General features: G+C 47.2%; 5 protein-coding genes across 5 annotated transcripts; 2 read left to right on the top strand and 3 right to left on the bottom strand.

The window, feature by feature from the left end:
- Positions 1-1,228: 1,228 nt before the first annotated feature.
- Positions 1,229-2,758, bottom strand: JR316_0002785 (uncharacterized protein; the record flags this gene model as incomplete). The annotated part of the gene is made up of 1 exon (XM_047888572.1): positions 1,229-2,758. The coding sequence occupies one exon, from the start codon at positions 2,756-2,758 to the stop codon at positions 1,229-1,231; it is 1,530 nt and encodes a 509-aa protein (XP_047753495.1).
- A 3,821-nt stretch (positions 2,759-6,579) lies between these two features.
- On the top strand, positions 6,580-7,792 carry JR316_0002784 (uncharacterized protein; the record flags this gene model as incomplete). Its single annotated transcript, XM_047888571.1, has 2 exons — positions 6,580-7,625; positions 7,699-7,792. The coding sequence occupies 2 exons, from the start codon at positions 6,580-6,582 to the stop codon at positions 7,790-7,792; spliced, it is 1,140 nt and encodes a 379-aa protein (XP_047753494.1).
- Positions 7,793-8,311: 519 nt separating this feature from the next.
- JR316_0002783 (uncharacterized protein) lies at positions 8,312-14,243 on the bottom strand (the record flags this gene model as incomplete). Its single annotated transcript, XM_047888570.1, has 21 exons — positions 8,312-8,607; positions 8,668-9,142; positions 9,203-9,343; positions 9,399-9,704; positions 9,766-10,158; positions 10,209-10,281; positions 10,411-10,481; positions 10,723-11,052; positions 11,118-11,302; positions 11,351-11,501; positions 11,547-11,753; positions 11,815-11,988; positions 12,045-12,144; positions 12,206-12,366; positions 12,415-12,464; positions 12,686-12,701; positions 12,739-12,882; positions 12,942-13,121; positions 13,183-13,401; positions 13,457-14,025; positions 14,081-14,243. 21 exons carry the CDS (start codon positions 14,241-14,243, stop codon positions 8,312-8,314), a joined length of 4,404 nt encoding a protein of 1,467 aa, XP_047753493.1.
- A 1,208-nt stretch (positions 14,244-15,451) lies between these two features.
- JR316_0002782 (uncharacterized protein) lies at positions 15,452-19,385 on the top strand (the record flags this gene model as incomplete). The annotated part of the gene is made up of 1 exon (XM_047888569.1): positions 15,452-19,385. A coding segment is annotated over one exon (3,934 nt), but the record flags the coding sequence as incomplete, so codon positions are not given.
- Positions 19,386-22,416: 3,031 nt separating this feature from the next.
- JR316_0002781 (uncharacterized protein) lies at positions 22,417-23,466 on the bottom strand (the record flags this gene model as incomplete). The annotated part of the gene is made up of 8 exons (XM_047888568.1): positions 22,417-22,536; positions 22,590-22,640; positions 22,701-22,799; positions 22,855-22,902; positions 22,958-23,036; positions 23,085-23,256; positions 23,327-23,377; positions 23,436-23,466. The coding sequence occupies 8 exons, from the start codon at positions 23,464-23,466 to the stop codon at positions 22,417-22,419; spliced, it is 651 nt and encodes a 216-aa protein (XP_047753491.1).
- Positions 23,467-25,128: the final 1,662 nt, after the last annotated feature.

Genomic DNA, 25,128 nt, shown 5'->3' with positions numbered 1-25,128 from the left:
CTCTCCGAAAGCTCCTTGCCACCAACAACCGGACGCTGACCGGTAACCGGTAATCCATCTATCTTTCTTGGTCTTGCTCTTATTCTTGTTAAGTACATGTTTTCTCATACTGGAAACCCTCCTTTTCCTATGTATCTGATTCTCAGGGACTGAGGGACATTGACATATGTTCAGAGCTTTGGAAACCCGGGCCACACGGTTAGGTTAACTTTCGTGTCCACCTTCACTTCTCACGTCCACGTTCACGTTGGACGTTGGACGTTCGACGCTGGACGGCAGAGTGGACAACCATGGTTACTTTCTTAGTTTCAAACTACTGTCAGATCTTCGACGATAAGAAAAATACCAATCCTTCGCACGCCGTCATGCGGCACGTACTAAACATAACACTCGATGCGTACCTAGGATTTTTGGGATGGGTCAGGGCATGCTGACTTCTTTCCTCCATCATTCACTCAATGTATTTATCGATGTGCTGTGCTGTCATGAAACTCCGCCGTGCCGTTGGATGGGTGCCATTTGGGAGTCGAGTCGAGTGTATATGGGCAATGAAGTCAACCTCATTTTGAACGGCATGGATGTCCTGGGGGTTTCTGCTTGTTTCTTTCTGGTTGTATGTCTGGCTTTCTGGCTTTCTGGCTTTCTGGCTTTCTGGCTTTCTGGCTGGCTGGCTATTCTAAATTTCTGATGGCATGGCACACCATTTCGACCATTTCCCATTTCCCTTTTCCCTCGCGAGCAATGTAAAGTGGATGGGCAAGTTCGTGCACCCGGATTCGTGTGTTTTGGACTATTTTAGGAGGCTTGCGTGTATTTGATGTTCGGACTTCACGCTTCAAGGTTCAAGGTTCAAGGTTCAAGGTTCAAGGTTCAAGGTTCAAGGTTCAAGGTTCAAGGTTCAAGCTTTAACGATCGATAGCGGACGTATTGGTGTCCAGGCCACAATCAACTCGTCGCGATTGAGCAGGACCAGTATGCCTGGTGCAGAACCAATTTTGGCAGAAGTTCGTCGAGACACCAGCTCGAATATACATCTTGTTCATCTATTCTGATACCTCGAGATCTGCACTGGCGGATTAACTGCGTCCAAAACATACCTATCATTCTCTTTTGTAAAGTACCTGGGATGTTTATTCACGGAGACGATTCGAGGAGCTTCTCGATTCTCAGATTTATGCAAAAAACGAAAACGAAAACGAAAACGACTGTAATAATCTACCTGACTGTTTCATGACGGAGTTTTATGCCCTCTCCACGCCATATCCTCCAACTTGAACAACGCCTCGCGCAGCTCGTCGGGCGGGACGTACAGGCCCAGCACAAGCACCGCAGCTATATCTTTCGCGCTCTGCGAGGGAATGCGCTGGTACGGTATGTCTTCTGGGTCCGTGGGGTGGTCGCAGACTTTGTTCTTCGTCAGTTGTTCGCTCTCCCCGCTCTCCCCGTCCCCGTCCCTGTCCGCGTCTCCGTCGTCTTCCTCCGCTCTTGCTCTCGCTTTGCCTTTTCCTTTGTTTTTACCCTTTCCCTTGCCATTCCGCGCGATCTTTCTCTCCCTCTCTCTCGCTTTCTCCTCCGCCCGCTCTTGAGCGGCCTTCTTCTTCAGCCTCTCAGCTTCCTCCGCAACCATCTCGTCAAACGTGACATACCTCCTCCTCCCCCCCTCTCCCTCCCCCCCTCCCTCCCCACCCCCACCCTCACCCCCATCCACCACCGGACACAAAGGCACAGGCGCCGTAACCACCACATGCGCACGATCAGACACCCGCGCATTCGGATACCCGCTCCATCCCCAGCGCGGCTCCAGCCCACCCGGCAGCGCGAGCGCGAGGAAGTCGTCGATTGTGGTGAGCTGCGCGTCGGATAGGCGGGTTGTGCGCGTGTATGGGTCGGCTTGAGTGCGGGTGTGCAGGTAGGTTGTGTAGGTGGTGCATTCGGCTGGGGGGGTGCGGGCTTGGGCTGGGGGTGGTGCTTGGGATGGGGCGGTAGGTGTATGCGGTTGCACTGTGTGTGGATGTGCGTATGGATATGGATGTGGATGTGGGTGTAGATATGGATACAGATACGGGGGTACATCAACAGGTGGAATTGCAGGTGGACATCCGCGTCGGACATAGTCCGCGCCCGCACCTGCACCCCCATTTTCTGGCATACGTGTGGCAATGGGCAGTGGAATGGCGGGCGGCGCGGCGTATGCGCATGGAGGCGGCGGCGGCCCGCATACGACGCGCTGGAAGGCCCAGCAGCTGATGTCGCCTTCGCGGAGGCGCTCGCCGCTCCAGCCGACGATGCGCGGTGGGTCGGCGATGGCGTTGGCGTTGGCGTTGTCGGCGTCGTCGTCGGCGGAGGAGGAGGTGGAGTTGATAGAGGAAGCGTGTCCCGCACCCGCAGGCCCAGGCCCAGGCCCAAGCAGCGCAGTGAACGACGCTACATCTTTCACAGCATCATACGCAGACCAGAGCGTGTTGGGGTATATCACCGCGCCATCCCCGTATTTGGCGCGGTAGTCCAGCCGCGGCTTCGCGGCGGTTGAGTGTGCGAGGCGGAGGGTGTGTGTTGGGTTTATTGTGCGTTGTGGTGGGTTTGTTGTGCGCTGTGGTGGGTTTGTTGTGTGTTGTGGTGGGTTTATTGTGCGTGGTGTGCGTGTGGGCGAGTAAATGCTGGCGTAGAGCGAGCGGGGAGGAGGCGCGCAGGTGAACGAAGACTCGTCGTACTCCCCGTCGGAAAATGCGATGGATATGCCTGGTACGGGGAAGTGCATCGCTTGGATCTCTGCGTATTCTCCTTCTCCTTCTCCCTCTTCATCTCCTCTTTTTCGTCTTCTTTGTCTTAGCTGCTCTTGTCGATCCTTCTCCTTGCCCTTTCCTTTTCCCTTTTGCTCCTCCTCCTGCACTCGTAAAGCTGGATAAGGATAAGGATAAGGCCGATACCTCAACGTAATAGGATACGCCTTGGGAAAGTGCGTCGCGCGGTGGTGTTGCAGCCTGGTTTGGTACCTGCGCAGGTGCGGGGGTGGGTCGGGGTTGATGTGTGGGTTGGGTTTGGGTTTTCGTTTGGGGGCAGGGGTGGGGTTGGGGGTGGGTTTGGGTGAGGGCTCCGGGTGTTGTTCTGGCATTCTTTCCTTGTTGTTGTGTTGAGTCGGATGATGGATTTCTGGATTTCTGGATTTCAGGGTTTCTGGGTTTCTGGGTTTGTGGATTCCTGAATTCTGAGTCAGAGTCTGAGTCTGAGCTCGAGTACTGAGTACGAGTCCTGATGTGAAGATGGTGTTGTTGTACAAGATAAAAAGATAAAGTTGACGAGGACACCTGCTCAGCGGCGGCTCAGCGATACATGTATATTCAATATATTCAATTTCAAGTTGTACATTGAATTGCATTGGCTCGGAGTGGCGAGGGCCCTGTGCGTGGTTTGAATTAATGGTTGTTACTAGTAATAATAATTCTGCTCTGCTCTGCTTTGCTTTGCTTTGTGAGAATGGTGAAGTTGAACTTGGTCCACTTGGTCCTACTTGGTCCTTGACGTATTTAATGAGTACAATAAGTTTAGCCCGTTCGGTGCGGAGGGAAAAGTGATGACAATAGTAGCATTTTGGGATTGTTCGTGGTGGTTTGGTCCACTTACTTTTTTTTTAGAGGTGTGTTGTTGTTGTTGTTTGCCATAAGAGCAAGGGCAGGTTGTGGGTCCGAGCGGTGTTTCTCCTTTTTCCTATTTTGTACAAGGTCTAATAGCGGTGTTTGAAGTGGTTTATTTTATTCATCAAAGTCCATCAAAATCTCGTTTTCTAACTACGAAGAAAGAGGTTTGGTAAGAAGACAAATGGAGAGTCATCGATAATGGTTATGTCAGAGGATATCATCGATATCAGTAATGACTTTGAATTTTGAATTTCGACTGAGTCCTGAAGCTTGAAACTTGAAGGCCTGACTCCTGACAGCTGTCACAAAGGTCTACCATGACCATGATCACAGTTACAAAGCAATACAGCCGGTTAACACAGCAAATTCAGTCCTATACTCTAGTCTTTGCACAATCCTCTAAACAATCCATTGAATGTCCTTATCTTATCTCTCCAGCCTTGCCGGCGCTCGCACCGCATCCAGACCAAGAGCGATGACGGTAAAGATTACATCAGCCTGAGCATTCATGGATGAAGTGACGGTGCGGCTCCAGCCTCCAGCTCCTCAAGCATTCAATACTGTATTCCGAATGCATCATGATTCGATATTCATGCATCATGACCGAGCCTCGCCTGCTCTCGCGTGCATTACACGATGTTACTATTTTCATAAGAGTGGATCATCAAAATGGAACGCGGAAAGCGGAAAGCGGAAGGGTATCGTGTTGGTTGGCTGGGTGGCTGGCTGGTCGCCTCCTGTCGCTTCACCGATAAGCTCTTTCTTTACTCTCTTTACTCCTGCACCACATCCATATCCACGAAGAGGACGAGGACGCAGCAGACTCCTTTCTGTTTCTGATAACATCACCGAAAGATAACACACGGCATAACATCGCATAACATACCATTCAAACTCTGAGACAAAGTCCAGCCCGTACGGAAACGGACTCGGACATCGCGTCACCTAGCCTCACCTCATCCAACCTTACCTAGCCTCACCTTACATCACCCTACACAACCCAACCCAACCTAACATTGGCTCACATCACATCGGCTCACCTTACATCACCCGTAATACCTGACCACATCACCTCGGTCTGCTCACCCCTTTCACCCCCGTCCCCCGTCCCGTTCTGAGATCTGCTCCGTACGCCTCTTCCCTGCTCCCTCTCTTTCCTTCTCTTTCCCTGCATCAGCTGTATACCGATAGGTTGTCCAGGACTCCAGGACTCGTGCTCAGGAGTGACATAGGGTGATAGACATCCGGCGTGCGGGATTGGTATTGGTTCAGGAATCAGGATCCTATCTCATCCCTGCGTAAGCTATCAAGCTATCAAGCTTCATTCAGTGGACGTGGTGATCTCGGGTTTCGTCTTCCTCTTCAATTTTTGTGTCGGTTTTGGTCGGCTTCGTGTTTGGTGGTGGTTAGATTTGGTTGGTTTTTGGGCTGATTTTGGGTTTTGGGTTTTGGGTTTTTTGGTTTTGGGGGTGAGTGCTGCTTCGGTCTGTCATTCGTTCGGTCTGTCAGTCGGGTCGGGCTTGTACGTTGAGGTTCTGGGAGATTCGGAAGTGACTAGTGACTAGTGAAGTTTGAAGTGTGCAGTGTGCAGTGTGTAGTTCGTGGCGCTACGTTATACGTACGTGCGTACGTTTGCTTACACCTACGCTTCCTTTCAATCATACAAACTTTCAAACTTTCAACCAAAATTCCCAAATTCTCAAATTTGAGGAAAATTTTTCATTGGTCATTTTTGCATATTTCATTTCTTCATTCTTCATCTTTTCTTTTCATCTGTTCTTTTCATCTTTGTTGTGCATTCTCTGATCGTTCGTTCGGGTTATCCCTCTCCCTCCCCTCTCCTCTCCCTTCACTTGTTCCCATTATCTTTCCACAGACCACAAATCACAAATCACAGATTACAACTTGAAGAAAAGACACACGCATACATACGCGTCGACGGCACAAAGATCGAATTCGCAAGGGACGGGGACGTGTCAAAATTGGATCATACATCCATCTACATAACGGGATTCAAATACCACGCGCCGCGCCGAGCCCGCTTCCCTGCCCGACGGCATATACACATTTTTGACTTTTGACTTGCGGACTTGTGGAGAGGTTCGGGTTGGGTACATCACACCGGCTTCATACTCGTCTTTGCTTTCTCCCTGGCATTCTCGCTTTGTCCCTCGCCCTCGCACGCTTTTTGGACACGGATCCAGATTTCATACGGATTTCATACGGATTTGCTACAACTTTCCAAGGCTATTTTTTTTTGGGACCGAAACGAAGAGGACTTGTGGTTTGTGGTTTGAAGGGTTCGGGCGAGTTTGGGACCTTCTCGTTGAAGGGTGTGTTTTATATCTTTTTAACGAATCGTTCTAGACCTTTCTTCTCTCTTCCCCTTCCCCGCGTTTTTTTGTTGGTTTACCCCGTCCCGTGGTTAGGGTGTTTGCACGCATACGACGAACGCATACGACGAACGAACGTACGAGCATATACGAACGAACGAACGAACGAGACGAGACGATAAGGTGTGTTGTGTTTGTGTTTTTTTTGTGCTGTATAGGATGCTGATTGTTCTTCCCCCTTGCTCTTTTCCCCTTTGGACTTTGAACTTTGAACTTCGCCCTTTGAAATACGAACTTTGTACTTTGAACCTTGAACTTGGAACTTTGAAGCATCTAACACATCATTTCTCCTCAGTCTACCCCTTCTTGTGTATTGAACCAGTGAACCGTTGAAAAACGATACTGTCACCTTCTCGCCTCATCACACGCACGCGTATATCTACGTCTATCGCTTTGGTGATACCACACACTACACTGCTCGACATCTACAATATCTAAATACAACTACGACCCAAAACACTTGCACTTGCATCATCATCATCATCAACATCTTTAGCAGCTCACATCTATCACAATACACATCTTCTACGCGCATGGCAACGTCAATGCCAATGGCAATGGAAAATTCTGTTCAGACACCGACACCCCTATCCCCACCAAAAAAGCGAGCACAGGCGCAGGGACAAGCACAGGGGCAGGGGCAGGGGCAGGCGATACCATCCCCAGCATCCGCATCTTCATCGACGCTCATCCTCTCTCTCTCACTCCCATCTTCATCCTCGTCTTCCCTCGTAAAACCCGCTCCTGTACCTGTAATAACAACAGCACCCTCACCCGCACCCGCACGAGATGAAGTCGCGGTTCCAGCGCGTGCCCAGCCACAGCAGCAGATGAAGCAGCAGATGAAGCCGGCGGCACTGAGCTTCGCGTCGATCAATGCGCACGCTAGAGCGCATGGGCATGTTGTCACGCAGGGCGAGTTCGGCGGCGTAGGCATGGGGTTTGGCCATGGATCCGGAGGCGGGTTGGGTGGTGTTGGTGTACGTGCGGGTTTGGGTGCGGGTTTGGGAGGAGGTGCGGGTGCGGGATTAATAGGAGGAGGACTTGGAATGGGAGGACTTGGAATGGGAAGAGCAGGAACAGGGACGGGAGGAGGAGGAGGGACAGGAGGGGAGGAACAGGCGAAGATGAGCGCGCGCGGGTTCGTGCAGCCGCATCGGAGCCATTTGCCGCGGCGCTCTAAAACTAGGACTGGGATGCGGGGTGGTGGTGGTAAGGGTAAGGGTGCCGGTGAGGTGAAGGAGGAGGAAAAGGACAAGGAAAAGAGCAATGAAGAGCCGAGATCGGGCGGGGTGCCGGACGATGTGTTTGGTGATGACGGGGAAGGAGAGATATCAGCATCTGTGTCAGCTCCAGTGCCAGTACCAGCGTCAGCACATGCCGGAACACCAACACCAACACCAGTATCAGCATCAGCGTCGAAATCGAAATCGAAATTGACACAGGTGCAACAGTCAACGTCAACGTCGACTTCTACCCCTACCCCTATAACAAACACTTATCGTCCCACTGCGCCTTCGCAAACTCCTGCACCTTTGCCCTCATCACAAACGCAAACGCCTACTCGAACGGCCTTCCCGCCGTCCATCTCCGCCCAGTTCCCTCATTTCTCTCAGTTTTCTCAGTTGCAGACACCCGTCCCGAATCCCATATCTTGTCGGAATTTTCAGGAATGCCTTACAAGGCCGAAAAGGCCGGCAAGGCCCGGCTAGCCTTGTGATGCCTCCCAATCTGAGAGCGTGCCTAAGAAGTAACCGTGATTGACCTTGTAAGGTAGTGGCTTAGAAGTCTATACATGCCTAGCAAGGCGTAGGGAATAAGATTAGATTAAAAGACCTTGCTAGGTTGGGCTTGATTCAAAGGGCATCTAACAAATTAAAAGGAAGATGAACGCACTGACATAGTTTCCAATTGATTAGTAGTCAACGATTGCTTTCAGTAGGAATTGTGTTGAAGTCAAACTTTTATGCACTTACCAAGAACCGAACGCCAGACCTTCAAGACAAGACAAACCTACCAATAGCATTGTTACCACTAGACCAAACCTCCTTTCTTAAATTATAGTGTGGCGTTAATATGACACCACATTTTCTGTGCTTAGTCAACTGATGTAACCGATCGAGTCCAGAGTCGTCTACTCGGACTTCAATTTTTTCAGACAATCTCAATCGTGAGGGCCGTACTATGCATTGAAAAGCAAAGAAGTAATCAACCAAACACAGTAGTATGTCCGCCATAATGAGATACACCGGAATGCAAAGTAGTCTAAGTACAGCGTGCCTACTATAATGGTGTAATATTAGCACGCTTACTAGAGCGTGTGCTCCGTGTTTTGGCTACAACAGTTGCGTCAGGCTGCACAGGGGCCAACCCCTTCTTTCGACCACGTTTTGGCTTGATTACTGGTGCTTCAAGTGGAGAAATGCTTGTGGAAGCATTAGGAACAGAGACTGTATTGGAAGAAAGGGGAGGGCTTGTCGGAGTCTGAGTCTTCGGAACTGGGAGAAATACTGGGAGTGGAGCATTGACCGTGGTATTTGTAACATGGAGTGCAGACTCAAAGGCTGCCGGAGTCGGTTCTAATACCAATGATACATAATGGGCATGAGCTAAACGCGTGGGAATCAAAAGACAAGTACCTTCGTCAGTATCAGATCTATCTTCAGTAATATCCTGAGTATTAGATGGCAGGTTCCGAGTGCTTTGTAGTGGCGGCGCAAAGTCTTCTACATCAGAGTCGGTGTCACGGTCTTCCACATTAACGATAGGACCCGGAATAGAAGTTGTTGAACTAGGAGTTATGGTTGTTTGTCGACTAAAGTTGGCAATCATCTGATAAACCGGATGCGGAGATGGACTTGACTCGGAATCCGACATCCTGGAATGGCTTGATGTAAGGATTTCCGTAGGCTGCTGTGTAATAGAAGTAGGAATAATGGGTTTTTGGTGTGGAAAGAGAATATTATCCCAATATTTGAACAGTGAAGCGAGTGATGACTGCTGTGTAATGAGATAATGCTTGTACATATCGTGTTGAGCAAGATAAAGCCTCCCTGTTGTTGGTCCTACACCACTACTGGTAAATTCACGGTCGTCGGATAAGATGTATATAGTCTATATTAGTAGTCAATATCTAGCACTCAATTTATAATACATGTAATAACAAATACATACCGCTGTTGCAGACGCAGCTATCAAGCCTGGTGTTGTACAATTCATACGACTATCAATATGGGCGCTTGGACTATCTTCCCGTGTTCGAGGCATAATCTCCGCCTTTAAGGCCGATGGCCCTAGAAGAATGATTCTTGCCGTCTAAACTAGAGTTTTAGCCAGGTATTATGTATTTTCAGAATTAAATATACTGTACCTTCAAAAGAAAATCACTTTTAAAAAGTCCCAAAGCGTTGTTGGTGTCAGAATCTGCAAATAAAACTGGGGGAAATGTGTGCGCAGTGTCATTGGGATAAATGAGCTTCCAGATTTCCTTCGTTCCGGTCATCACTTTTACACGGTCCGATGCACCAAGCAATGTTTGCACAACCGCATGGGAGCTTAGGCCAAAAGACAATGGTGAGGTGAACAGCTCAGATGGAATGTTTGGGAAAATAGAAGGCGCAGAGGTCCGAATCTTATTTAGTATTGTTGAACGGCCTTCCGACAAGCCTTTAACGAACTATAGAATAAAGATATATGAGCAAGATATCCTAAACTTGGAAAAAAGATATAAAACGCACCACATTAACTGCCATCTCCACATTCTCACTGATAATTGAATGGTACTTTGCTGGAAAGCATTCGTACAATTCCGCAATATTGCCAAGCTTGGATGTATTCTCGTCTTTGTACCGAGCAGATGCATTGTTAGAGCTGAACGAAGGCCTGGGATTTCCAAAGAGTGACTTGGGAACAATAATACGATAGAAAATGAAATGATATTTAGCAAGACGAATAAGGTCCTTTCGGAGAGCTATTTCGGCTGCGCAATCCGATGTGTCAGAGACAGCAGGTCGAACAGCGCCTTTTTTGTTGATCAAGCGCATTTTCAAACTTGCGTTTTCCTCTTTAAGCTCCCGGACCTTTGATTCCAGATTAAAAATGGTATCTTGCTGGATCCGACACCTCTGTTTCTATTCATTAGAATCTAGAAAATGCAAAAATACATTAAAATATTACTTACTTGCTCAAGCTCGGCCAATGTTGCTCCACGGAAAAAAGACGCGCCTGAAATGGATGACTCGCCTGCAACGGAGCTTGGAACAATTGACATTGATGAAGACATGACCAAAGAGTTGTACCAGAGAGGATATGAGTTAGAATATCAGTGCTGCTACTCAGAAAGAAGAAATTTTGTGTCTTTTAAACAGAAAAGTGAGCCGCACCCTTTCCTCATGTTAAGCGCCGTGCTATAGCCTTGATATAACATCATTTTCCCACTATGTAAAGGATCAAGCTGAAAATTTAATATAACGTGTACAAAACACAAAAATAGAGCACTATGCATGCTTGATTACACTCTTTATTGTATTCTGTTTAATATGTAACAACACTAGTTATAATAAAACATGTGTAGTTAATTTTATTGATTTTAACCGCCACCACATGTCCGGATCAAGTGAATCCATAACAATAAACTCGTTTGCATCATTTCCAAAGTCTGGAATCAGAAGGCCACCGCGTACTATACTACGTACGTCAATAATTGCAGAGTTTGTTCGCCTTCGGGCTCGTACTCGGAGAAACTCTAAATCTTTATCACGCCTACGTGCCAAATTTGTGCGCTGATCAACCGGTTCATCAAGTGGCAGAATAAGAGCAAGCGGCCACTCTGTTTTGTCATCTAATGACACAATAAACATGAACAGAAGTTGTGCAAAGCAGTACTTCTGATGATCAAGTGCCAAAAGGACGTAATCATTTCGTGGCCGCTTGTGGAAACTTTTGCTAACTCGAACCATATCTCTTTGAGCCGACCAATCAATTTCCGACTGATAATGAATTCTTGCAAGCTCAAATGGTGTAATCTGTTACACAAGTAAGTTTTGACATGAAAAATAAATAATGCTTAAATTGTTCTTGTAACTCTTACCTTATGATTGGCTTTTAATCGGATAGTACTTCCAGAAGCTGCTGCAAGGTATTTTCCTGTTTTAATCCGGAAGCGTTCAAATGCCATGTTCTCTTTGAATTGTTTTTCCACATCGGCAAATGTGATTATTGCTTGAAGTGACCCAATTGAAATGTGACTTTGAGCTCTTTTCTCATTACTTGATCCTGTTAAATGTCAATTTAATAACATTATACATGTACAAACAAATAGACCGTTACCCAATGAATTTCCAAGATTGGAAACTTGTGGTGTAGATATAAGTGATTCTTCGCCGTCCTCTTTGGGCATGTCAAGATCATCAATAGCATTGATATCCATGCGAATAATCATTGCAATAAGATCATCGTGGTTCATTTTTAATATCTGTTAGAAGCAAATTTACTAGATCAGACAAATAATATTGTACACATGAATTAAAGCACATTCCTGTGGCGCCACATCTTTGAAATTGGTGTGAAAGCGGTACCAGAGCTTAAGCAAGCCATGTGCCTTTTCATTGGGTTTAGTATTAGAGTTCCGAGTTGCACCTTTTGCAACAATATCTTGAATCATATGGACATGTGAATGGATTTTAGGAAAATTCCAATTTTTGTCTGGATGGAGTTGAATATATTCCTGGAAATTTTATTGTTGAGAGAATTAATTGGGTCTACATATGAATTGGAGAATGCCTTACCTCAAGAATAGAACAGAACTTTGCAAGTTCTTTTTGTAACCCATGTAATGTTGTACTGCTATGAATAATCAAAGATGAATACATATCCAATTCTACAAAGCTTCGCATAAGCTTGAGCAGACAATATCCACGGTCTGACTTCTCTAGAACATTATGAGATGCATAACAAATGATCTAGAAATCACAGATATATTATATTCACAATTAGTGTCTAAAAAATGCATGTGTACCTTTGCTATATCTTCATATTTTGTTCCATCTGCAAATTCTCCTGTCTTAATTATAGATGCAAAGTGATTAAGACCACTCCATCGAGGAATTTGATCAAATCTATAAAAGCATAAACCTTATTATTACTTATCCATCAAGAGGTTATATTATCAATGCTTACTGATTGTCAATAATCTCAGCATCTTTCCTTCCAGAGCTATCAATAATAGCCTTAAATTCTGACCATAAATGATCAGAAAATAGTCCACCATGGTATGCATGTAGTCGATCCCAGGAAAGAGCTTTATATACATCACTCCCATTCATCATCCAAAATACATTCTGTAGGAAATATTAATCAAGAATAATGACATATATAATGCACTATACCTCTACATTTCGTAATCCATATTCTTTTAAATAATTCTCCTTATCTTTAGCTGTAAAATTTTGTGCCTCTGTATATATGTGTTTCATTTCTGCTGATGTTCGATAAGGGTATACCGTGGTAAGATTTGATAAATTTTCCTTTGGAACCAAGCATACAGGACACGGAAAGTTGCTTGTAGCACCACGGGTTAGGGCCATAACACATCTATAAAATAGGCGCCCAACAGTTTCATTTACTATAACAATTATATTGAAGTAAACTATTACTTACTGCTCTTCATAATCCGCTGATAAAATCAAAATAAAGAAGAATAGCCACCGGACAATGTTGTCTGCACACTGTGCATAGTATCCTGTTGTGGCATATTCTTGAACGGACTTAAGAATTTCGTGGAATCCTTTGTGCCAAACAATACGCTTGAAGTTTACAAAAATTTTCTTTCCTGACTCGCCAGCATCTTCATCAACCTAGAAATCCATATTTGGAGTTTAATACTAAAAAAATTTATAACATTTAGAATGCTTACAATAGGCAGCCATCCAACTAGGATTCCCCCACCAATACCATCACTGTTTCGAAGATTTGCTGGAAGATTTGCACAGCGAGCAAGCACTGGATATGCCTTTGCAGTACCAAAGGTGGATAGCCGAGTTTTGTCTGCATATAGGATAATAAAAAATGGTAATGCACCATTGGGAAGAAGGTTCTAAAGCAGAGTAGGATGATAAGTATTCTACATTTGTAAAAAGAAAAATATATACATCTACCTGGATGCTCCACCATTCATTTGCAGTCCATGGTTCTCCAATCAACCGGTCTCGTTTACCGTCATTTTGTTTATAATGCCTTTCAGCAATCCAATGAAACTGTGAAAGTAGAGAAGGATTCTGAAGAAGACTATTGCACCACTCAATTAGTGGCCGGATATACACTTCATACCCAATTTCATCATTTTGGTATGGTACAAGATATTCCTTTTTCTGGAACTGTACTCCATAGTATTAGTTAGTACAACTACAAAATAGAAAAAATATTACGCACTCCAGTTGAACGGTAGCTACGAGCAAGCTCCCAGGTCTTCTCAAGCTCTGATACACTGTCAATTGTAAACTGCTCTGGCTTTTCTTTGATTCTGTCAATAAGGGTTAATAAAATCTGCTTTTGCTGCCTATTCATATGTGAGCTAAGTGCAAGTTCTGCCACTTCGAAGTCAAGACGTGTCCTAAATGGATGCCACGGGTTGGTACTGGTAGAATGGGGTGTTGGTGACGTTTGATAGGAATTTGGATTATATTGGTGTGTAGGAATGAATTTTGGTGGCATATTTGCACTTGGATGAAATTCAATGCAGATTTGATGTGGAAGCGGTGGGGGCAAATGATTATTTGAAATTTCATCAAGCATTTGAAGTATAGAGGATTGATTTGTGACTGGCTCAATTGAATCTTCCGGCTCCATTGAAAGGGAAATATGATGACCATTTAGAGAATCCTGTGTCTCCATTTGAGCCATATCTATAGCAGAATAAGAAGCGGTTGTAGAATCCTCATTTGGTATAGCTGGAGAGTGGCTAATAGCAGCATTTAAAATTGATGTATAATGTAGAGAGTCTGTATGAGTTTTGAATGGTAAATGTCAATAATTAGATTATACACTATGACATACTATTTTCATAAACCCTATTTGCAAAATCTCCAAAAGCATTCTGTGCATCCAGACTTGGTGTTTTGCCACTACATGATCGGATATGTTGAGCAATGCCTTGGATGCTAAACATCTTGTTGCATATTGGGCACAATTGGTCCTTTGGCTGGCGGCGGTTAGCCATGTCTTTGAAAGTAAAGAAGATATCAGAAAGAGGAGCAGATAAAGAATTAAATATGATCCAACTGCTTTTATACTATTTTACCAGCATCTAATATAGAGTGTGCTGGAGATTATTCGTCTCATAGGCCCTAGTTTCATCATTCTGCTGCGCTACATCACTAAGCTACCATAATCAGTTCATCAATTTAGTCTGCCAGAACATGTATTCTAGTAACCATCTATCAAAATATGTCATAGTATCCAGCACAAAGGTCTTTAAGAGGTTAAAGATTCTCATTGTTGATGATTAAGGCAGTACTACCATAGTTGTACAGTGCAATATGCATGCAACATACAACAATCAACACCGAGTTACAATGCATCAACTTATGAGATATCAGTCAAATCATTCTTTCCCATGTATCATGTTCAAAATTAGTCTCTCTTCGTGTGGAATTACTGATTATCCACCGTACCCTAGATTATTTACCTTTGTAGATAGCATGTGCTACATAAACAGTTACTTTGGTGAAGACGTAGACGATGTATGTGATTTTCTTCTAAGTCCACTGTGTCGCGTGATCCATGTGACATTCTTCTCACGGCCGTGACCCTTTGCTTACTTGTGCTCTATGGCGCACAAACTGCAGGGATATTGACACAGCACTAAAAGTACATAAAATAAAGTGTAAATGATCCACAATGACGTAGAAAATTGTCCAATTTGATATATCTATACTGACCATCCCTTGAATGCCTGACAACTTTGCACTTGCTGTGTATGTGTGTGACGTTAGTCACAGTCAAGTTGTAAGGCCTCGTATGGTTGTAATATGGATCAACTTCAACTTCAGTAGGTTTCTTACGGTAGCTTGTACATTTAGCACTCACATTTTCTCAAAATAAATACGCATTTGGTCCTCTAAATACATTCTATAAATCATTTTCATTTGCCCCTCTTTACAAGTGAGTGACACATGACTTCTATATTTATCTAATCCAACGCAAGGCAAAAGTCGGCATTCTAAGAGAGCCGAATCACATTAGAAGCCAAATTTTGGCCTAATCTAGGCCCCATCATTGTAAGGCTATCCCGAAATTTCCGACACTGTGTTCTCGCCGGGTCCGAGTGGCGCGAGCTTGCCTAGGCGCGCGTCAAAAGCGAAACGTGGTGCGGGTGGATCGAGGACGCAGATGGAGAGACAGAGACAGACGCCGACGCCTTTGAGGATGCGAGTCCGCGGTGCTGATTCGAGCTCGAGTGACGGTGGAAATGCGGGTAACGCGAATGTGGATGCACCTGCACCACCACCACCGCCGACAAACGCGCCTGCTTCAAGCTCAATACAGCTGGAGGCGCAGGTTCAGGTGCAGGTGCAGAGAACGGATACACCGACGACAATGACGCGCTTGATGGGCGGCGCGCCGCCTGCGTATACGCTGTACCCCGTGCATAACAGCCACATGCCCCCTCCTCCTCCTCCTCCCGCTCTGTCTGCGTCAGCTCCTGCTCCTGCTCCTGTGTCTACGTCTACACAGGCACAGTTACCTGTCCCAACACTACAAACCCCCCGAACACGCACACGAACGCAGACTCAAACGCAGAATCTCCCAACTCTCCCCGCAGTACCGTCCACGTCGACACCGACATCGATCCTAGCAGGCACGCGCCCGCGGCCGCGCTCGTCGTCGCTTGCGGCTCTTGCTGGTACACCTGCGAAATCGACCTTTGCGTCTCCGCAGGCCAATTCGAGGGAGATGGACAAGGGGAAGGGGAGAGCGGGTATGAAGAGAACGACGTTTGCGCCGTTGCCTTTTGTGGTGCGCTCGAAGGGTGAGAGGGGTGTGGGTGGAGGTGTGGGTGCGGGTGTGGGTGCGGGTGGGTGTGAGGGATGTGCGAGGACGGGGGCGGATGGGAAGGAGGATGGGGATGAGGGTGTAGATGGGAATGGAGATGGAGGGGTTAATGCTGCTGCTGCTGCTGCCAGCGCGGGTGCGGGTGGTGGTAGTGGTGCAGGTGCAGGTGCAGCGAGACTAACGATCGCTGCGCGCGCGGCGATGAAACGCTCGTGGGATGACGCGGAGGAGAAGGATGTTCATGAGAAGAATGTGGAGGATATCGAGAAGGATGCAGAGGAGAAGGAGGCGGAGGAGGAAGCTCGTCGCGCGCGGTGGGTGCAGTATTTAGGGCAGGGTGTCGAAGTTGGGGTGTTTGATTTCGAGGATGAGGATGATCATGATCATGAGCATGAGGGTTTGGGTGTGGGTGAGGCTGATTTGGGCGTGCTTGGCGAAGGTGCGGGTGTGGGATCGCAGGAGGCTGGGGATGAAAGAGGGGGCGAGAGCCGGAAATCGTACGCGCATGAGGAAGGCTTGGAGAGAGCTAAGATGGAGAGGATGCGGAAGGTTGTGCTTAGTGTGCTTTATGACGACGACGCCGAGGAGGAGGAGGAGGTTGAGATTGATGTTGATGGTGTGAGTGACGACGAGGACGCCGAGGCGGGGTATGAAGGACGATTCAAGGAAGATGAGGAAGTAGAGGAGGAGGAGGTGGGGGGTAAAGGGGGCAAAGTGGTGTGTGTCCCCCAAAAGACGACGACGACGACGACGACGCGAACACACCCGCGCCCGCGCCCGCGGTCGCATTCGATGGTGCTCACGCTCCCTGAACCCGTTCCGCTCTCTGTACCTATTACTTTACCCGTACCCGTTCCCGGACCCGCACCTGGACCTGGGTCGACACCTGGGCGGACGCCTGCGAGCGGGGATGAGATGCCCAAGCTGGGTGGAGACAATTTAGACGCAGACGCGGATGCGGCGCGTTCATGTGCTCTGCTTCATCTTCGTCATCGTCGTGATGTTGCTGTCGAGGCGTCGGCGTCGGCGGCGGCGGCTGTGACAGCGGTGGATGCAGAGATGAAAACGGAGCCTCAGCCAGAAACGGAGCGCCAGACAAAAACGGAGCGCCAGACAAAAACGGAGCGCCAGACAAAAACGGAGCGCCAGACAAAAACGGAGCGCCAGACAAAAACGGATCCAGAGCCTCAGCCAAAAAAGGAGGCAGATCCAAAGACGGAGCAAGAACCCGCGGAAAGCGAAAGCGAAAGCGAACGGGCGCACTATGTAGATGGCACGACGGCGCTGAGCGCGCGCCAGATGCGTGCTGCGTGGGTGTGGATGCGTGGGTGGCTTTGGATGGGGGTTGGTGTTGGGTCTGCGTCTGGGGTTGGGGTTGGGGTTGGGGATGAGTATGGGGATGAGGGTGATGGGGATGGGGATGGGGACCGTGAGCAAGAGGATGAGGATGAGGATGAGGATGAGGATGAGGTGGATGAAGGTAGACAAGGCCGTACGCGTACGCGTACGCGAGACGATCCGACCGCGCACGCGCATGCGCATGGGTGTAGGCGGCATCAAACCCAAACCAAAATCCAAAAGCGCGCTACTAGGCGAACACCACCACTGCAGCAGCAGCAGCAGCCGCGGAGGAACGTGCGTATTCGCGTGATGAGTGCGCGTGAGAGGAGGGAGGACGCGCTTAGTCTTGCGTTGGGGTATTTGGCGCTTTGTCGGGCTCAGGCGGGTGGTGGTGGTGAAGAGGGAGGGGAGGAGGAAGTGCAGGCACAGGACGAGGAGGAGAAGAGGGTGCTTGATGTCCTTGCTGAGGAGATATCCCTCTCAAACGAAGGCAAACGAACGCGCGCAGATGGAGAGAGCCAGGAGCGGGAGGATGAAGGCCAAGGAGGAGAAGAAGACGAAGACGGAGATGAAGACGAATACACGGATGTGCATAAGATATGGATGCGCATGATGGATGTGGGCGTCGAAGAGCGTCGGGCGCGGTCTCATTCTCATTCACACTCTCGTTACGACGACGACGACGAGGAGGAGGAGGATGAGGAAGGCCGATGCAGGCTTGGCAGTTATAGTAGGAGCCGCAGCCGGATGAGCATGCGCATGCGGAGCGTGAGCCGTGCGCGAGGTGTGGGACAAGAACAAGGACGAGGACGAGGAAGGGGACAGAGAAGCCTGAGCCGCGCGCGTGGGGTGGACGGTGGTGAGTTTGCTCATGGTGATGTGGATGCGGCGAGCTCGGACGAGGAGGGGGAAGGGGAGGGGGAGGAGAAGATGAACCTTGGTGTGGATGTTGAGGAGGTTGTCGTCCTTGGAGGTGAGGTGATGGAGCAGCACGTTCAGCTGCAGCCTCAGCATCAGCCTCAGCCCATGCAGGTGCAGGCGCAAGCGCGCGAAGAGGAGATTGACGCGCAGGAGCGTGAGCAGCTTATACAATTACAACTAACTCTAGAAAAAGAAGAAGACTCTGAGCAAAACAACGACGACGCGGACGCGGATGCTGCTCATCCAATAAATTTCAATTCACAGACACGACCAAAAGAAGTGTCCCGCCCACCGTCTGGGTACGAAGACGAGTACGAGAACGCGGCGTATAAATTCATGGATGAGGATGAGGATGATGGTGGGTATGGACTTGGTTACGGTATGGGGATGGGGATGGGGATGGGGCTCGGGCTCGGGCTTGGATTGGGACTTGGAGGCGGCGATGGCGATGGCGATGATGATGTTGGAGGCTTCGATTTGAACATCAATAACCACAGCAACAATAACCACGCGTATGTACCTCCACAGATCAGGGTCGGCGCGAGTGGGAGCGGTGAGGAAAGGACGCCTGTGCCGCCGCCTTTGGCGCCTCCTCCTGCGCTCATGGAACCTTCGATTGAAGTTGAAGTTGTGGAAGAGGATGCGATAGCGCTAGCGCCGGTGCCGACATCTAATGTTAATGCGGACACCAACGAAAATGCGCACGCCAATGCCGATGTGGATGATCAGCGAGGTAGAACGAAGAACCTGGTCGTTCCAGCTGCACGGGGCCAATACCCGCTCTCGAATGTCAGCACGAAGCCGCTCGCAGCTGTACATGTCCAGGTGCCTGTGTCTGTGTCTGTGTCTATGCCTGTACAGCAGCAAACCCGGCGTGTCGGGGAAAACAACCCTCGCAATGTCGCTGGCGCTAGCGGACTGTATGTGACGCAGAGGCAGAGGCCAGGGCATCATAGAGATCGCCATGAATATGAGTATGGAGAAGATGGTGTGCGGGAGGAGTGGAGGGGTGTGTTGTCGTTTGATGGGCTTGCGAGGGTTGCGAGTGCGCTTAGGGGGTTTTGAAAATGAGTTTTGAGTTTGGGTAGTTTTGATTTTTGTGAATGTGTAGGATTCTTTGGAGTCGGGATTTGAGTGTTTTCTTTTTTTCTTTTTGCTTTTTCTGTTTCCTTTTCTTTTGATTTTGATTTATTTTGTGTGTGTGTCTTTTGCATGGGTTTGCTTAAAGCTTTCATTTTTTTCAATTTTTTAAAACTTTCTGTGTTGTATATCTGCTACTTGCTGTTGCTACTGATGCATATGCTTTGTATATGGTTTCGAATTGTACTATGGATCGCTATGATTTCTTAAAATTATTGTATGTGCATTAAGGTTTGAAAATTTGAAAATTTGAACGTTTAACATTGTCTGTCCGAACACAGTAGTTACACTCAAACCGGTAAGGTAAAAGAATCGATATGTTTCTTAATGATGGACAGTATATATACAGCAGAAACGATAGTGTAGTAAGGCGGCAGGCTTACAAGCTTCAAGAAGTTTCAAACCATCAACGTTACTATATATTAGTACAAGTTCATTTCATCACACTCGGTTCGCAACGAGGCGCCTAATTGCTGGTTTGGATTAACAATCGTTCCTTCAGGGCCGGAACATGGGGAAATAGGCGCAGACGTCATTGGTAATGATAATTGATACCCATATTACCTGCTTGCGCTTAACACACACACACCCTCCCCTCTACAGACTAGCTCAGGCCTCAGGCCGTCATCCTTACACTTACACCGGGAGATCATCGATCGAAGAACTTTGCGCTGCCACAATGTCGCGTTCATTCAAGGCAAAGGCAATCCGATCATATCATCGAATAAAACAAGTCTTCAGTTCTGCTCTGTTCAGCCAGCCACGCGCGCCCCAAGCTAACGGCAGGGACAATTTGCAAAATGATAAACGCGATGGGAGTGTTTTCGACTTATCAACACGGTTATTACTATTACTATTAGATCGGTGGGGGAGTGGGGAGGAACAGGGGGGCGGACCCACATTTGTACATTTGCAAGTCGACAGGATAAATGAATTTGCTGTCGTGTCGACATTGCCGAAATGGGTGATCGCCCCGCACGCTAACGCTGATAGTCCGTCGATGAGGACCATTCCACTGGCATGATACGTTGGACTTGATTCGTGTGCTATGTTCCGCTGATACACTACGAGTTTGGGAGCTGCATCTTTTCATTCTGTAACTCGGGTATCTCTGTTTGTTTGGAATGATGAATCGGTATTATGGACCGAGCGCGCCGTAACGGTGTCCAGCGGAGCGAGCGATACTGGATGTGTAACAGTGTTTTTGGATTGATGCATAGCAAGCCCATAAGAGGCTGTAATGATGAGTATCAGGGGCATATAATGAGAGGAGTAAGAACTAACGGGTAAGAATCCATGATCATCGCTGCATCAACATGAACTTGACAAGGTTGAAAACTCCTCGATAAGTCGATAAGCTATTTTTAGATCTACTTCCGGAATTGGAAATTACTTCCAATTTTAGCTCGCGATTAAACTTGGTGAAAATGTTCGCGTTTTGATCTATTCCAGCGGTCTATCTAGTTCTATTGTCTATTGTAAACGGAGTTTGAAGAATGGATAGTCTATATGTATTTACAATTTTCGGCGCTTTTTACGACGGAGCTTGGCATCTACAACCCTGCGCGACTTTGTATTGAAGCCATTGACCGCTGGTAAACACACTAAATTTTAAATGTGCCTTGAGTCTACTATTGAATGTCTGTCGGGCAGAGAATGCCTTGCGGTATACTCCAGCCTTTATGTAATGGACGCAAGCTCTCCGATTTCCTTTAGTTGCTTCTCCCTCAACTCGGACACTATAATTTGTGAATGAGTACACGAAGCATTTGAAGGGCTGTCAAATTCGGAGACAACTTACATGATATATTATGTCGATACATGTATACATACCAGTCCGCCCAGTCGTTCTCGGACAACTTATAAAGCTCCCGATAGTCGCGACACATATGCGTAGCGCCAGTACGTTGGAGATCGAAATCTCGCTGGGCGAAGTCCCCCGGCTCGAGTGTGAGATCCGCAGCGCAGAGCGTCGTCTCGCGCAGATAGTTGAGGCAATGCTCGAGGTGCTGGCGCTGCAGCTTCATCGGGTAGTCCGGCCCCGCTGCGATGGCACCGCGAAAAATACGCAGGCAATGGAGCTGGTGGAACATGGCGATGGTCGAGTAGTGCCGGTTGGGGCCCAGGCGGAAGGTGCCTTCGCCGTGAGGCGAGTCGTACATCCATTCATCGTGGGCTTCGGGCCCGATTACTTGGTAGTGCACGCTTTCTTCGACGACGACTTCCAGTGTAGGTTCAAGTTTGATTGGAACCTCAAGTGGGTAATCCTCCCATGTATAGGCTGCAAGTGAACCGTCAAAATATATCGGACTTTAACGGTCACTCTGGGGAAATGTAATTCGCACGCACTGTAGCTTTTAGGCTTGCTCGAGTAGGTTGTTCCTCGAGCATCATTGAAGTACAGAGAAATGAGACTTGAAGTGAACAATAGCGATGAAAGAGCGCAAAGAAAAATCAATATGTTTGAGGTGGTTCTTTGAGGTTCCATGCCTGCACTGACGAAAACGAGTGGCATCCCATTTGCTTTTTTACCCCAACGAAAGATTGATTAGGCACAACGTGGTTAACAATGGGTTAACACCGGGAGTAGATTTAGATTGCAAAAGCCACCGAGGCAAGATCGGTGATGACCCGCTCCGAACGCCCGTCGTCGGTTCTGGCGGGTTCCATTGCAATCAGATATAATTAGAACCTACTGTGAGTTTTACTAGCCAAAATGAAAACATTTGCACAGCCAGGCCATGGGCCAAAGTCAGCCTGTGTGAAGGCTGGAGTATTCTGGCTTGTAGAGAAGAAAAGCCACTTTGTGAGTTCCGTCGGAGATCCAACCCGAGATGATGAGAACCCAAATCATGATATTTTCCATTTCCGAGCACCGAAGCTATCTATTCATCGCAGTAGCTAGGAGCTAGTTCCCATGGGATGTATCTATGTAGTCAGTCGAAGGATTTTGACGACTGGTCCCGAGCCATCACATGCATGTCGAAATCTCCTGTAGGTGCTGGCACATGTACACATCCGCGTTCCCGATAGCCAATACCACGGTAGAAGTTGACCTAAAACTCGTCTGGAAATGAACCTTTTAGTGGGTGATTTATGTACAGCTTACGTTTTCTTGTGTCGTAGCGATTAAGCCGAGTATGTTATCTAGTTTATCTGCCTTGAGTGGCGTTTGCGATATGAACAGCAGTAAAGGCGCTAACGACGATTATGTACTCACTTTATCAGCCAGAATTTTCATGACAGCTGTAGCATATCCTCTGCGTTGATACGCGGGATCTGTCACTAGATTATAACACCACCATCTTGAAGCGATTTCCTGTCAAAAAATAGATCAAAAAATAACGGCGGCCACCAAGTGGGACTTTATGCACCTCTTTTGTAAACAGTGTCTCGACGCTCTCGACGACAATTTTTGCAAACTGATACGAGGTTTAAAGTTATCTATACTTAGATGATGATTTGTTATAGACTTACAATATTATTTTCCCATTCCTTTGCCTCTGCTTTCAATTTCGTTCGGAATTGATTATAGCCCAATGCCTTCTGGGCATCCCTAAGGGCGGTTCAAGTACTTGATTGTCACGGCGATGTGTGAACTTACGAATCAAACATACTCCGTCCCGGAGGGAACCATGAGGCGGTGGATACTATCAATCCGCTCTCCGTGACCCCAACGTACAATTCACCTTCAAGAGCGGTGGCTCTTGTCTGAGAGCGACAGTACTCAGCGTGCAGTGTCCAATCTCCGCCAAGAAAAGGTGCATTTGGCACCGCTACTCATAATAAGGGTGGGTCAGCGCCATGCAAGTTCTAAGTGGAGAAAGCTCCTAGATTTCCACGTACTTCCAGAGAAAGCACGGACTGTCAATTCGACAATCCTTTCAACTTCCCTTTCTGGGTTTAATTTCAGTAAACGACGGGTCGGACGTCTGAAGGTTCGAGGGCAACCAACCAGATGGATTCTTTAGCTGCTTTACAATCATGGTACGAGAGCGAGTCTGGAAGACGGCGGGTAAGTCGAATGATGGACATTTGGCTCAAGTTTAGCTCTCTATAAATCATCACGGTGAGATCGGATGGCGTTGATTTAGATTACTCCATTTAGGATATTGAAGCTGGCGTTCATGTATCGCATGGCCACGGAAAAGAAGAGACAGTAGTCTCATGCTTTCTCGCGATGGTTCTCAAAGCACGGGCATGATGGCAGAGGGTACTCCCATGCAGTCCATGAACGACCCGAGTTTTTATGCATATATTAAAGGAATATAAATGTAACATCTTTCGAACTTTTTGCGTGCTAAGATGTTCATTTTCCACCCCTGTATTATTTTCGCATTCGCCTTTCAGTACTTGTGGCTCACTCCCTCTTTTTGAAAATTTAAATCATTATTATTAAGGTAAAAGTCGTGAAGAATCCGTCTAAGGTTGATGGTCTAGCCCCTTTTCTCTCTATCATTCTTCCCTTCTTGAAAATGGGTGGGTACTTTTATGGTATCATGGATTACTTGGATCGGCAACGGGGGTAAGATTTGAGGCTGCAAGAGGTGACCCAGAGAGAGCTTCAGCTAAAATAATCAATGTCAGTATACATTATACTTTTAGCTGCAGAGAGCAGGGGATGTACCTCTCAACTCTTGATCGGTAATAGGAGCAGCGTAGGAATGCTGTGCATGAAGAGCAAAGACCACAATGGCGAGGATGACTGTTTGAATTGTGTATCGCATTGTCCTGCTTGTGATGGGTTGGTTAAGTTACTGAGGTTTAACGTCCCATTCATGTTGCTTTTATACGTGTGTTTCCTTCTTTTATTAAACCACGTTCTCGGAAAATCATGGAAAGAATTCTAAAGTCTGATGCATGAAGGTGCGGCGCTGACTCCGTTCCCCGTGCACTTCTTGGTCGCTTCTAATTCAGCCTCAATAATGATGAGTATTGTAATTGACCCTCGAATTCCAGGTTTTTCTTATTGTGAGCGTGCAGTTGAATGACTCGAATACTAGAAAAGATATTTCTAGTAGCTTAAGATCTGGCCATATAATACCAAACCTCGCGTGGCCTGATCGGCACCATTCAGATGGAATTTGTGTGTGGAAACCTGTATTTATTTTTACCTCAAGGTTCCACTGAATAATGTCAGCGAGATTTATCTACGATCCAGGAATTATTTCTGTATTTGTTAAGTTTATGATCGTTATAGACGTACTGAAGATCTTGCGCAGTCTCTAGACCGGCGGTAAAATGAAGAGGTCAAGGACAGTTGATCAGATCCAGGAGATACCTGTACTAAAAGTAATGTCATGTACCTTCAAATATATCTTTCGTGTCGTCATGCCCATCTTGAGTAAAACCTGCTTCGTATTACGATGAAAGATGTAAAAGCACCGAAATTCGCACTGTTATTTGTGAGCATATGTCCGAGCATCATTGAGCCTGGAGGCAGAACTTCGACTATGAGAAACCATTGACACCGTGTTTCATCACGAAGTACAGACTCGGCAAAGATTCGGAGCATATGTACTGGATACATTGGCGGTAAAAATCTTTTTCAGTATCTACCTGTAGAAATATCGCTGGAGAAATAGCTTTAAGACAGTTCAACTTCTCCTAGCTCTGTAATGCAGTAGCATATTACATCTAAAAGTCCT

The sequence above is a fragment of the Psilocybe cubensis genome, chromosome 2, assembly GCF_017499595.1.
Source record: "Psilocybe cubensis strain MGC-MH-2018 chromosome 2, whole genome shotgun sequence".
NCBI lineage: Eukaryota > Fungi > Basidiomycota > Agaricomycetes > Agaricales > Agrocybaceae > Psilocybe > Psilocybe cubensis.
Note: the sequence above shows the minus strand (reverse complement) of the source record. Positions and strands in the feature narration are given on the sequence as shown.